At 44.5% G+C, this 14,550-nt stretch overlaps 1 protein-coding gene across 1 annotated transcript; it reads right to left on the reverse strand.

Moving 5' to 3' along the window:
* Window positions 1-775: 775 nt before the first annotated feature.
* SLC6A14 (solute carrier family 6 member 14) lies at window positions 776-14,342 on the reverse strand. The gene is made up of 14 exons (XM_088538522.1): window positions 14,295-14,342; window positions 13,468-13,636; window positions 11,691-11,822; window positions 9,659-9,820; window positions 8,258-8,393; window positions 7,397-7,529; window positions 5,689-5,829; window positions 4,376-4,604; window positions 4,167-4,292; window positions 3,965-4,083; window positions 2,928-3,027; window positions 2,567-2,676; window positions 1,480-1,647; window positions 776-1,126 (listed from the first exon to the last, which is right to left on the reverse strand). Exons 1-14 carry the CDS (start codon window positions 14,340-14,342, stop codon window positions 977-979), a joined length of 1,923 nt encoding a protein of 640 aa, XP_088394648.1. The 3' UTR covers window positions 776-976.
* Between the last annotated feature and the right edge of the window lie 208 nt (window positions 14,343-14,550).

Consider the following 14,550-nt stretch of genomic DNA (forward strand, 5'->3'; position numbering starts at 1 on the left):
TGTACAACAAGACTGATGCACTGCTTGGATCTCTAAAAAACACTTGAGTCTAGGCCCTTTGCTGGGAAAAACCCAGCCAGAATGAAAAAAAAAAAAAAGATGCAGAGAACACACTGATAAATAAAGCCTTGATGAATGGAAGGAGAGCAGATGCATCAGAAATCCAGGGTTCCTATTTCATCCTGCACAGCCTTGGCTAGTGACAGAGCATGGGGACACATGGATTGTGAATTACAGATGGACAAAAACCGAGCATGGACACCCTGACACAAAAGATGAGGAATCCCTGGAGGAACAGTGATAAATACAAGGAAGCCTGCTTTTCACCACATTATAGCCTTATTTCATGGCAAGGCCTTTTTTTTTTTTTTTTGCCACTTAATATTTATATATACACAGACAGAACACACACACTTGAGTCAACATTAAATCCTGAGTGGCCTCACAGCACTGAGCAAGGCTTAAAGAGAAAGGAAAAAAATAATCCATAGTCCCTGGACTGCAGGGCCAGGCAGCAGCTTCCCCGCTTACCGCTCCGCCGGCGCAGAGCTCTGCAGAAGCCGTCGCTGCCCACAGCACCATTTGGCTCAAACTTCACATAGCTGGAGAGCACCAGGATGTGTCTCTTATTTTCCTCCCCACCAGCATCTGCAGTCCAGCTGGACGCTGGTTGGAGTCTGTTGAGCACACACAGCCCATCACCCTGGGGAGGCTGGAGCCCCTTCTCCTGCCCTCGCAACCTAAGAATCTGGGGAGACCTCGGGATCTGCCTTATAATCCATTGCTCCCCAAAAACATAATGCTAAAAATAAATAATATGGCTTGCTTTCAACTGCAGGCTGGGTTTTTGAGGGCAGGGGGTTGGGTTTTTTTGCTTTTCTTTTTTGCTTTTTTTTTCTGATTTTGCATCGTAACCTTCTAATAGTTTAACATAAAATCATTTTTAAGTTAAAAAAGTTGTCGTCCAAATGGAGTCTCAGTCTCGTTTGTACACGAAGCCACACACAGTGGGGATCTCATGGTCTTTTTCCTTTTTGGGATCCACAATGTGGCTGTATCTCTCTCCGCGATGGCATTCCAGATAGGGCCCCCAGTTTGCAGCTGGCCTGCAGCAGCCTGCAATGCGCTGCAAAGCAAGAACAAAAGCAGCATTTAATGTCTTATCTTAATCTGGCATACTTTGCTGTTCAGTAAAGGTGGAACATTTAATATGCACTGCAACTCAAAAAATAGGGAGCAAACTACTTTTCTGGCTTGCTTGTTTCTGAGAGTTCCAAACCTCCTCGGTTTCAGAGGACTTTATCTCAGGACACAGCATGGCAAATGTGCCTCTGGTGCAACTACTACAGATACAATTTGGTCTGAAAATCCAAAAAAAAATCTCCAGGTATTGAACATGCTCTTGAGAGCACAAGCTTTTCTGATCATGCTAAGGAAAGCAAGACTTGAGTCTAGCACAGCTGATTTTTGCGCCCTTACCTGGAATAGGTTTCCTTCTGCTTTAGCTATCTTTACAACAGCGACGATGGGAATCCAGATGACACAGAAGATAATCATACACCAGCCCACTGCAGTTCCCCACGTTGGATACAAGACTGAGCCGTAACTGGGGGTTGAAAAAGTGACCAGAGACCAGACCAAAATTGCCTTTTAAAAAGAAAAAACAAAAAAAGATGATTTCAAGGAGACCTGAACTTGTATTGAACACTGTTTCCAAATCACAGTTACTATAGGACTGGCTGCGAATTCTGCACAGCTCCCTCTTGTTTCCAGAAATGAGATTTTTCATGCAGGATTGGGTATTCAAACATGCTCTAGCAGTAAGACTGAAGGACAGAAGGGAAAGACAACACTGCTATGCAGCCCAACACTTGTAATTACATCTTAATGATGAATTAGAAACAGACTTCTGGGTACCTTCCTATTCTTATCTTGGAGAGTGTATGCTTTTTTGAGTGAGCTCACTACCTTTGCCCTTTTTGGCCTTATAAGAGAAATGTTGGTAAATATTCTTGCAGATGTAAGCTATTTGTAAGAAGTTTTTCCTAAGTTATAGTCTAGAAAGATTAAAGACAATGTTGCGGCCAGAACGACTTGTCACTGCTCCTGGGCTTTTGGCATTTTGGTTTTTCCCCCCCTCCCCAGATACTGCACCCATTAAAATGGAGAAGAACATGGCAGGACTAAGGTGGAGCTTGGTGAGAGAGGAAAACAGCTGAATATCCTAAGAACAAACTCATGCCGGGGATCTGTCCAAAAAATGGGACTTCTCCCCAGTTCTAGGATTTCAACACAACTTTTCTTCAGCCTGAAATGGGGATGCCAGCTGATAGTCCTACAGCTACATATTTCTCCTAGGACCTGGCCCATTAGTAGCTGCTCTGAAGGCCTGGCCTCCCTAGGGAAGGCCCAAGGCAGAGCAGTACCTACTGGACCTCCATTGACTCAGCCATATCTCATCTTTATATTCAAGACCTGGAAATTCAGCCTTGAATCTTGACCTGGAAACCTGTCCAATATCAAGCAAGTTGGGTGACATTAACATAATTCAGCCATTTATACTCACTGTTAGGAGCACCGGAGTAACAAAAAACCAGCACAACCTCCACCACAACCAGAAGAAAAAGTGCTTCTTTCCGATCATCATTTCAATGTCTGCAATGAATCTGTTTCCTCCTGTTGAAAGACAGACATATAATATACCATAAAGGAGCCGTCTGTCATGCCTGTGCTATTGCTCAAGAACGATAGAAGGAAGGGGACAGAATGGTCAAGGTCAGCTTCCCCAATTCCATGAGAAGTGGGCGGGAGGCTACAGTTAACAGTTAAGACTGCATTTGATTGCAGGGATTAAAGTTTAATATACAATGTGCCTGCGACTGTTTGTATCGACAATTCAGGGTTTTGTTTTAGTTTACGTAATTTACCATAAATGTAGACGATGCCTATTATTTCCAGAACAGCTGCAATAAGGATGCCCCATCCAGCACAGAAATGATCTATTAAGTTAACCCAATAAATTCCTGCCTGTAGAACAAAGAACAAACAGGTAAAGATATACCCAATCCTAGTAACTTTTCATGCAAATAGACTAAGCTATGTTGTTTTAATCAATTTAAACAATCAACTTCAAATTTTTAAATTACTGATTGTCTGCTTTAAGCAGATTTGTGAACATTATTTCATTTGAGTATCTCTATGTAAAGTTGAAGAATGCATTTGATGAAACACTGCAGATCTGTATATTAGCAACTAGGTATATGTCCATACTATATATATGTATGTATAAAATGAGCTGATAGCAAGATTCAAATTCTAATTTAAAGGTACTAAAGCTGAGGCTTCAATGAGGATTTACAGGAATAGTCCTAGCAGTTATCAGTTCTGTTAGGCTTAGGTACTCTCTCACATACAAGTTCCCCAGAGCTAAACACAGCTTTAAACACCAGTAATGCAGTAGCAGAAAAGCAGGACAGGCTTTATACCATCTCATTCTTATGAACCAAGCCCTTTGCAAGTTTCCTTGCCATCATATTGTGGCATCCTATGTGCTTTGCTTCATGATGCAGCCATTTATTCACCACAGCTATCTTCTTTACATGGAATTACATATGGAAATCTGCATTCCTAGATATAGCCCTTGTGATCCTTATACCCTCAAAAGCAGTTGCCTCTAGAAAGTGGACATGCTGTGCTGAAAATTTCTAACAAATATATTTCAGAAGGAGTAGCCTTGTCTACTGCCAAGATGTTTTTGACCGAATGGTCTTTCTGACTTTCCCATGGTAATTTCTTATTTGCTTGTTCAGGTATACTGCCAGATGCAAGATTCTCTCAAATATAGGCAAAGAAAAAAAATGCATGAAAGTTCTTGTCACACCAGGAAAGAATTTTTTAATCTGAGCAAACTAACATCATTTGAAGCATAACTAAACCTACCACTAAAAACTATTCAATATCTTACCTGAGTGACACATATGAGGCCAAGAAAGAAGAGCAATACGCACACACCCAGGGTTACAGGGATTCTCAACTTTTTCATCACTTTAGGATATATATCCTGTATGGTGGTGGTTAGTGTTTCTGTAAGAGAACAAGAGTGAGTTATGAGCAGAGTCAGAACAACTAAGAAATGTGACTTTCAGCAATGGGTTACTTAAACTCACCTATGGTGGCAAACTGTGAGTCGAGGCCCAAGAGCAGAAGCATAAAGAAAAACAAAAAGGACCAAAGAGGAGCAACTGGTAGCTTGGAGAGAGCTTCTGGGTAGGCAACGAATGCCAAATCAAACCCTGCAATGCAGTGAAATAAAAGAGGTTATTGTCAGGCTGTAGTCAAGCAGGCCCAGATCGCAAGGGCATGATGATCAACCTACCTGAGTCTACAACTTCTGAGACCGGTCTCTGTGACACAAATGCCATATGTCCCAGGATAGAGAATATTGCAAACCCAGCAAACACACTAGTGAGGCAGTTTGTCACACAAACTATAATAGCATCCGAGTAGCAGTTGTTGTGAAACTTATTGTACGAGGACAAAGCGACAAGGCCACCCCACGCCACTGACAAAGAGTAGAATATCTGGGTGGCTGCATCTTTCCAAACCTAGAACAAGAAAGAGTTTTATGAATTACAGTAAAAAAAAAAAATTCAAGTTTGTCTATGGAAGCTGCAGGGCTTTTCTAGATTTAATCTTTATAGCAAATTTTATTTCATGCAAATTTTAGAGTTAGTGGGAAATACCATGCAGGTGACTCTACTGTCTTTAACACAAAGAATATCTTCTGTGATCTAGGGAAGGTCATAGAAACATCCTGTGTCTGTTGCCAAATATTTAAGCCTTACTGAGATAACCTTGAAAGAGAGATTCGATTCATTCACATATGTGGGCTGTGGAGATACAAATCTTGTCCCAGTGCCAATGTGTAAGGAGAACCTGCATAGGGTTGCAAAAATGAAGACCTGTGTGTGCTCTCCGACTCACATTCCCCACACCATGACCCTCAAGACTCAGTCACTATTGGGAGGCTCAAGTTAATTCTGCCTCTGCTGCAACCCTTCAGTTAATGGCAAATGCTCACATAAAACACAACAGATCAGATACAGTGAATCTTTGCTTTTCATCAGACAGCACTGATATTGGCATAAACCTAAACAAAAATACAAGCTAGGCTCCCTTCTCTTGCACAAAGTGCCCACCCCAAGCCACCTTTTCATTTGAGTTAATTTACTGGGCAAATTATAGCCTTTCAAGCTCAGAAGTCCTGTCCATTTACTGGAAAAGTTCATTGAAGCCATTAGCAACCCAGGCAAGTGGGCCTGATGAGAGCAATGCTTGATACCTCGGTGAGAACTTTATCAGCAGGCCTGATGCTATCTACGGATCAACACACGTCTCTAGAGAACTGCTCTAGAGGCAACACCATGGAAGTTGCCACTACCTGGTGGTAAAGCTTCTAGATTACGAGTAGCTAGATGGTGGTTTGGACTTCTTAGAGCTGAGAGTTGCTGAAAAAAACAGAACCCAGCTGTGGGTGCAGATTCCATGACAGGAAATGAAGAAACAACTGACTGGATAAGGAAGCTGCTGTTGCTCTTCAAGATAGGGAACTATATGGTAGCTTTGGTAAGTAGTAAACCGATAAAACCACGGAGCTGTGTCACACTTCCAGATCCAACACCACCTCACCTCTGCCTCCATCAGCTTTGTGATGTTGGACTGTTTCCCAATGTAATATTCAATGCCATCCCGAGCACCTTCCAGGGTGGCACCTCGCACCAGCAAGATGAGCAGAATGACGTATGGGAAGAGTGCCGTGAAGTAGACCACCTGTAAGAAGAAAGGCAGGGTCACCCTGAGAGCGAGACAGCACACCTTCCCAGCATGAGGAATGGCCAGGATTTAGGCTGAAAGCTGCTGAATCCACGTGGAAAGCATGGCTGATCAAGGAAGTGAGACTGGAGGTGAACATGCATGTCAAGTGCTAACCATGTCGATTAGCCGGTTCTAGAACCACATTCCATGGGAAGCAGAAGGTCCAAGCCACCCAACCACTTTTAAGATAGTGCTCAGCTTCAGAAATGTGCTTTTGACATGATTTACTACCACAGCAAGGACTGGACTCGGTTACCTCAGAGGTCTCTTGCTGGACAATGTTTCTAGCAAATAAGAGCTCAAAGCCAAAGTCAGGTGGTCAGGATGGAATTATCTCCTGATGCACCTGCATAAAGCCATGCCAGAAGGTTTCTTTGCTGGGAACAAGGACTTTTAAGCACTCTCAGACACAGATTACTTTGCTGTTGGTCTGTATAGCTTCTAGTGCAGATTCTGGCTTCTGACCTGGGTTCTAGTAGGACCTGCAGTGCTATTACCATGCAGGATGCTTGCAGTCATGCTCTTTCTGGATTCTTAGTTTCAGAATTGCACAGGTAGATAATTGCTGGTTACACCAAGCCTTACCCCAGTCTTACCTTATTCCTGGAAGAGTTCTACCTTCACGCCAGAAAAGAAGGGACAACAGGAAGAGCCATTGCACAGGAACCCAAAGAATGTGAGGTCAAGAGGAACCATGCGGCAGAACAACTGCAGCTGGGAAAGCACAGATACTCCACCCTGAAGTGCTGAGATGGAGGGCAGAAAGCTCCAAAGAGAAAGGAGAAACATTAGACCGAAGAAAGGAGGGAGGACAGAGAGGAACTGTGGAAAGCCATAGTGAGAGAAGAGATAGGGAAGAAAGCAGGCTAAATGAGAAGGAAAAGGGCAGAAAGGGCAAGAGAAGGCAACAGAGACCAAAGAAGCAACTGTGTGTTGTATCTCCAAGTCCTAAGAGAGCAACTAAACCAGAAGAGCATCAGGCAGGAAGGAATGAAATTCAGCCCACTGGTGGTGGCTGGAGAGGAGCCTACCTAACCCTGGGCAACACCAGGCAGCCGTGTAGAAGCAACTGAACATGGGAGCTCAGCAGAGCCCGAGCCTGAGAACCAGCATCCATAGACCCGGTCTGTGCGAGCGGCCCCAACCTCAGCTCTACACAGGATGTCACAACCCGGCAGGAAGCTGCACATGCACCTCTGCTTGCAGGGCTTGACCTGTATTTTCCAAACACCTCAAACAGGCCGTAGGTGCCAATAATTAATGGGTGTTCCCAGGGTGTGCGCACACAGTCACGCGTGCATGGCCAGAACCGAGCCTATGCCTCTCGCGTGACAGCAAGGTCCCCAAATGCCTGGCAGCCCTGGTGGAATGAAGAGACCAGGGCACTAAATATCTGCTCTGCAATCACCATGATTGCTTCATAACTGTTACACAAAACACGAGTAAAGGGCAGCAAAGTTTTCCCTTAGTTAACCTCCCTTAACGACACTGACATTGAGCTGCTGGTCTCTTCCTCCCTTACCTTTCCAGAAGATTTTATTCCTTTAAATAATGCAGCTCCAACAATGATCCAGGACAGGAGGAGGCAGAGCGCCAGGTACCACACAATGTGGCCAGTCTCATCCAGCCCACTTGAGCGCTGAAGAGCCACTTTGCTGAAAAACAGAACGGTGCAATGAGAAGAGAGCAAAGCAAAATATGCTGCTCCTCATCAGCCACCCCAGGGAGGAGAACGAGCAGATTTCTGCAGATATTTGGAGATCCTGAAGTAATTTTCACAAGGGCAGCTCAGCCACTGCAGTTGAAAATATTTTACCCCGTGTTTTTCTCTTTCTAGAGTCCATCAGCTCTCCATTCTCCACACTTCTCCCAATACGTCTATCTAAGTTCTTTAAAGTTAACCAGAAATTCTCATGGCAAGAAAAAAGCCTTTGAGGAAGGGAACCAGCTTGCAAGATCCTAAAGGAACATGATGCAAATATAAGTCAAATGACTAAAGAGACTGCACTTTCATGAAAAGCTAGGATTCTGGATAGGTTGAATGTTTTTACACATGTAACTCATTAAATAGTGTATACCATACATAGAGATGCTAGGTAGTCCCTGGCAGGGCTCTGGAGAATAAAGTTTCTTTAGCTGGATTATTTCTCAGTTGGCTAAGGTTGGCTCATTTGCTTTGCTGCAATTCATGGTATTTTTAAGGGTTCAGACTCATCAATCAAATTTTAAGTTCCTTCTGCACTGTTGTGCATGCCCATACCCTTGGAGAAGTCTGTTTCCAAAAGTCAAGGTAAAACAAAAATGGTGGATTCATTCAAAAAAAAAATCACAATGCAAAACAAATACACTTTTACCAATTTCTGGGGTAATTATGTACACTTACTTCCAGTATTGCTCACTTGGAAATTGCACTGGTTTATAGTTAATGCTGTCATTGATACACGTGAGATTGTGGCTTACGATGTAAGAGTAGTTTGCATGAATGGTTTCGTTATCTAACGTTGCATTGCAGTCACTCACTGCAAGAAAAATAAATAAAAAGCAGTGGATTGTTAATATGCAGAGACAAAAGAAAAATTACAAAAAAAAGCTCCACTAGTTTACCAAATGGTTTTGTCACTAAGGCAACAATATTTAGAATACCACTTGCAGCTATGACTGCATTACTTTGTCAGTAAAATCAAATATCAGGGAACCAGCATGCTCACAATCACCTTTACTTACTGCAAAGGTAAAGAATACTTGCCAAAAGCAGGCTGTGTTGAGATGTTAGTCCATAAAAACCTCTGTCCCAAGGCAAAATTCATACAGATCATCCTCTAGCAACTTCTATTATTAGATCCCTTGAAAATCTTCCTTACTTTTTTTTTTTTTTAAACTAGAATGTACAATAAATGTAATCTCTCTCATCATTAAAGAACACCATGTACTGAGAAAGCACTGACAATTTTGGTGCCACTGCTTCAGTTTGGTTTTGTATTCCTCCAGAATCTATGAATTTTAGGCTGAGATATTTTTGCTCAGCCCATTAAAAAGCAGCAGCTTTTCACTAAATGAAGCACCAACTTCTTGTTATATAAACCTTAACTACAGATATAAAAATGTCTTTTCAGAGACTTCAATTATATTAATGCTTCAAGTAATGCAATGCATTTAGCCCCCCAATATTTTGAACTCTCAACAGAGGTTGTGCAGCTCCAGCTGAGCTTATTACTGCTATTTATCTCACTAACTTCACCTTTTCCACTGTATTAGTCTGATACAGATGCTGGTGAGATAACAAGCGTTGGCAGCACATGTGCTGCCAAACATCAAGAACAGTAGTATGGAGATATGTCCTAAAGAGTCAATAAATCACAATAGCAATGCCCCATGGTACTCAGGATTACCACAGGCCAAGAGCAGACAAAAAAAAAGGTAATGGAAGAACCCCAGATAAATGCTATAGGTGTATTCCTGTTTCAAATGAGGTATTCGCATTGCCTTGAAGGCAGTATTTCTGGGGATTGCATGCATTAGAGGAAAACTAGATTTTAAGAGAGAAAAATGGCAAGCAACAAGGAGGCTTCATCATAGCTCTCTATAGAGAACACAAGGACCTGAAACTGGTAAAAAGGAAATGGGAAAGTTCTGTTCCCACGTGTTCCAAGACAACATTCCAGGAGGATTTTGTGTGCCATGGGTATCCCTCTTGCTCCTGCAAGTTTTCCCAGAAAATAGCACAAAGAGTAATTATTCAAAACAGGAATATTCAAGCCATATTTGGTAATACTTGGTACAATACCTATTTTTGTTTTGCTGCAGAACTCATCTGCCCAGGAAAAGCAATCTGACCATGGTAGCACTTTTTGAAATGAGGCAAATAAGTAGTAGAGTGCATAGGCAATGATAACGTTGTAATAGATTGACACAAATGTTGAGATGATGACCATCGTGACGCCCACTCCTAGGAAAGAGAGAAAGACAACGTCTTAACCACACCAAATACAGGTCAAAATAGCACATGACCTTCAGTGAACTTAGCATGTCCTTCAACTGCCAGGAGAATCCCCTCAAATTATTCCATCACCTTGTAGACTAAGTTCTTACAAGTGCACAGACACTCTTCCCTGGGTAGAGACATTGCACAATAACTTTTCCCTACAGCATGCAAAAAGCAGAGCTAGCTGCCATATTTTGGCTCATTGACTCCCAGATTCCAAATCTTTTCCACTTTTGCACCAACTATGAGCAATGAAGACAAGGGCTAGACAAAACCAATGCATGAGAGCAGGTGGAAAAAAGTCAGGAGCAACTTTTTCCATAGCTAATGTGAGTAAAGCTGACTTGTGAGTCCCTCTTCCAGAGGCTGCTGTGTAGACTTAGTGATGTGAAAGAAGTGCCTAATATCTGAATATTGTCATGAGTTTGAATCTGCTGCATGCTGTCCCATTAGAGTCAGAGAGTGCACGACACAAGTGTGGAGAAGAATCAAGTTCATAGAAAAATTGCATTAGTTCTGATGTCCAAGTGTAAAGGGGAAGTTCAGCACTGAGATCTTCCATGGGTCAGCGGGAAGTTTTGATCACTTAATGGAAGGGGGAAGAAAAAAAAAAAAAAAAAAAAACATAAAAACTAGGGCTGATCCAGCCAGTGCAAAGATCTTGTCGTAACAACTAGCTGTGGCAATATATAAGAAGCAAGAGTGGCATTTCTGTGCCAATACTTTTATCTTCCGTCGTTAAAGCGAACTTTGTTCCATGAGTTTAGAGGACATCTGCCAAACTGTCATTTCAGAGAGTGTATTTAAGGTGAGATCTGCACAGAGACAGAAGGTATTTCTTGTGTCTATAGACTTTTGCTTTTAAGTTAAATGCGCTATTCTTATTTCGAAAGGTTGTTTGTGCTGCTAACCAAAGCCCAGAGGGAGGAGGGAGAAAAAAGTAGAGCTGTTCAGTCAACCAGTCAAACTGCAATCCCTTTTGTTCCTGTAGAAGTTGGCAAGTAAAATTCTCATTGTATCAGAAACATAACTTCCTTGTTCCTACATTAATTCCTCTGATAGATAAAGAGGACAAACAGGACCAATTACATAGTCCTTTACACCCTCCTGTACAGGGCAAGGATGGATAAAGGTGAATAAAGCAGGTGGTTACTCATTTCCAAACATAGATCTTCCCGGGAAATCCAAACAGCTAGGCAACCTAACACTATAGTGTGATTATTTCTATCATAACAGGCGTCCGAGCCAGAATCTGGTCTATTTTATCACAGTGCAACTACCTGGACGAATACATGCAAAGCCATGCATTTAAATATATACATATAAGTGTATAAAGTTCCACGTGCACAGCAGCCATTGCAGAATTAGCCCCTTCAGTGTACAACTGCCTTGGTGCTTGGGGCATAAAGCATATAGAAACAGCAATAAAGTTATTTGCAGCTAGTCATAAGCAGTGCCAGGCATTTGCCCGGTCTTTTCCTCACAGAGCAAACAATTTCCTCTAGTCCTCTCATCTGCAATTAGTGTGACATGCTGCATGACACCAAAAGAATCATCGATAAGATCTGTCATGACCAATAGTTTTGTAGGAAACCATTAATCCACATTGATTTATTAACTGGATTTTTTTTAAAAAAAAGAAGAAAAAAAGAAAAGAAAAACTCAAGATCTACCTTAGACATAATAAAACTGACCTTGAAACACAGGCACTATTCTTTGCACAGAGAAGAGCCTGCCAGAATTAATGACTTTGTAAGGGAAATTATTAATCCACATCTGTTTATTAAGATAATAATAAAAATAAAAATCCATATGGAAACAGAGTCATACCAACCTTGAAACAATGGCAATATTCTCCACACAGAAATTGGCCCTAAACTGGCAAACTGCCCCAGGGAACATTCCATGAAAAATAAAGGCAAGCCAGCCAGTGCCAGCATCACTGTATACGGGATTAAAAAGGCACCTGAGGGGGGAAAAAAAACAAAAACCAATGAGCCTTTCAGTATTCACCACAACTGTAATGCATTTTATACCTTTTTTGTTGTTGTTGTGCTTTATATCCTACTGTGCTTCTTCGCTTTATGGGGAAGGTATGGATTTGTTGGTCTGCGTTCCTCAAACTATGCAGGACCAGCATGAAGGAACACAGGTTACTAGGAGGACCAGTACTTTACACGGGACAGTCTCTCCCATAGCATTAAAAAGGTGTCACAAAGAGTATCCGACACATGCTGTTCTCCTGAAACCCAACACATCCTGCAATGCTAGAACTGGAAGGGGGCTCCCGTGCAGGTCCTCTTGGCTTCTGCTTTGGCTTCCAGGCCGCAGCAGCGTTTGCAGAGTCAAAGCACGAGGGTGATTTTGCACGCTCGGCCGACTGCTGCGACAAGCACGATCTCAGCAGGGCTCTTGTGCGAGGCCGTATCAACATGCCCTTCAGCTTGGCAGCAATGAGAGCCCTGTTCTTTCGTGTTTGCACGCACAAACCCAAAAGCAGCGTGAGATGGCGAAAGTGAGAGCACAGGCACCCTAAGCATGACCCAATATCCATGCATTCAACTAGGAGTTAATCCTTGTTGCTAGCAGCCTGCTTAAAAATAACCGAGGAGGTGGATCTGCAAAAGACTGCAAATATCTGCTGTATTTAGGTGACACAACCAAACCAAGTTCACCCCAATAAAACCTCTGCACCAAGAATTCCACCTGATGTCCCACATGCCTCACAGCTACTGACCATGGTGCATTTACAGCTCCAAATTTGGCTTAAAATGACTGTTAGGCAGAGCACCTGAGCACATACAAATAAGTCCCTTGCAGTTACTTGGCATTTGCACCCTTTAATTACCAGCGGTTGCCTGGCGGGTAGGCAAAGCTCTAGATTAGCAGCCGAGGAGGAATCTCGAGCCTCCTTTCGGCCTTGCTGTAGTTCATTGTGTAAGCAGGTAGAGGCTCTCTCAACCTCACACTTCCCAAGCATCTGATGGAGATAATTATCCAGCTCGGATAATTATTCCGGCTTAGCTTGTTTGCCTGGCAAAACAAAGGTTGAGAGGGGATTCAAGTGCTGGCTATAAACATATCAGGGAGGTAAACACTGGGGAGGAAGAACAGCTATTTAAGTGAGCAGAGGCTATTGGTGCCTTGACAAAAGGTCCAAGTCAGTCATTAATAAATTTAGGCTGGAAACGGAAATGTTTCTGTCCATCCAAGGGGGTTTTGGAATAGCTCAATTTCCTGGGGACAAGGACCAGGGCTTGTTCCAGCTGCTTGAATGGAAGCTGGGATCTTTGGAGCCTCATCAGCTCCAAGGGCAGCCCTATTTCCCATCTTTCCAAAGCGATCTGGAATCTGAGGTGGAAGCTTGCAGTGGAAAAAAAAAAATCCCTCTTCACTTGGTACTCAGAAAGACTGAGATTCTTCCTCTGCCCATTCCTATCAGCGGACACTATCCCAGGTCCCAGGATGATGCTCCCATGCAGGTCATGACAAAGCCTGCCAGATTCAGAGATGTCCCTCAGAGATGAGGGACATCATGGGGACTCAGAGGTCTTCCTCTCCCTGGGGGACATCATGGGGCACCCCCCGACACGGTCACTCAATACAGGTACCTCCGCCGTTCTGGTAGGTGAGGTAGGGAAAGCGCCAGACATTGCCCAGGCCCACGGCGTAGCCCACCATGGAGAGCAGGTAGTCGCTCTTGTTGGTCCAGTTGCCACGCTCCTGGTTCTCATCACTGCTGCTGGCATGGCCGTCCTTTTCCGTTGACAAACTGAAGTCCTTGGAAGAGAAGGAGAAGAGGGAAGGCTCAGGAAGGCTCCGGAGGGAAAGTGGGCTGAGCGCAGCCACCCTTTTCCAGCCAAAGCTGAACCCAACATTGTGAGATGAGGTGGGCACGGCTAAGCAGTCTGCCAACCCGGATAGTCCCTGGCAGAGCAGCAAGGACCTGCAAGAGGGTCTCCTTGGAAAACCTAGTGCATCCTCAGGGCCAGCCTTGCCCTGCTCCCTCCTGAATCCCCTGAGCTGGTAGAACCCCCTCTCCCTCCCAACCTGCACATGCCCAAGTGCCCTGTACCTGACCAGGTGCTCAGCCCAGCTCATTTCTGTGCATTCACTCTAAACCACCCACCCAGGTCTTCTTATACCTCTATGAGTGACCCTTAGCTCAGCCCCCTACTTGCCTTAGCACCCCATGCCCACCCAGATGGCACCCAGGTTCCCAGCATCTCTCACCCGCCCATCTTGTCCACGCACATCCCAGGGGCTCCCCCCAAGCCCATCACCCCCAGACCTGTCCCCGTTCAGGACAGGTCCTTCTCCCGTGCAGCCTCCTGCACCAGCACAGGGTGCCTGTCTCACCCCACCTGCCCAAACGCCTTCCTACCCACCCGCACTCCCCCAAGCCCGAGGTGTCCCCCTGCCCGACCCACCGACCCACCTTCTTCTTCCCGCACGAGAGGAAGCCGGGCAGGCTGAGCATCCCCATCGCCGCTGCGCTCCGCTCTGCCGCGCCGCCCGCGCCCGGCCCTTTATCGGAGCCGCCCGCCGCCCGCCCACCGCCGCTCACCGCGGCCTCGGGGCTGCCCCGCGGGCGGAGCCGCCGCCGCCGTCTCCGCGGTACCTGCCGCCCCCGCGGTCCGGAGCCCCCGCGGCCCCTGGCCACTTCCCCTGGCTCCGTGCCCCTCGCCACGGCC

Source organism: Tinamus guttatus, unplaced genomic scaffold (assembly GCF_059628265.1).
Source record: "Tinamus guttatus ecotype Peru unplaced genomic scaffold, ASM5962826v1 Tinamus_guttatus_pri_ptg001087l, whole genome shotgun sequence".
In the NCBI taxonomy this organism is placed as follows: Eukaryota; Metazoa; Chordata; class Aves; order Tinamiformes; family Tinamidae; genus Tinamus; species Tinamus guttatus.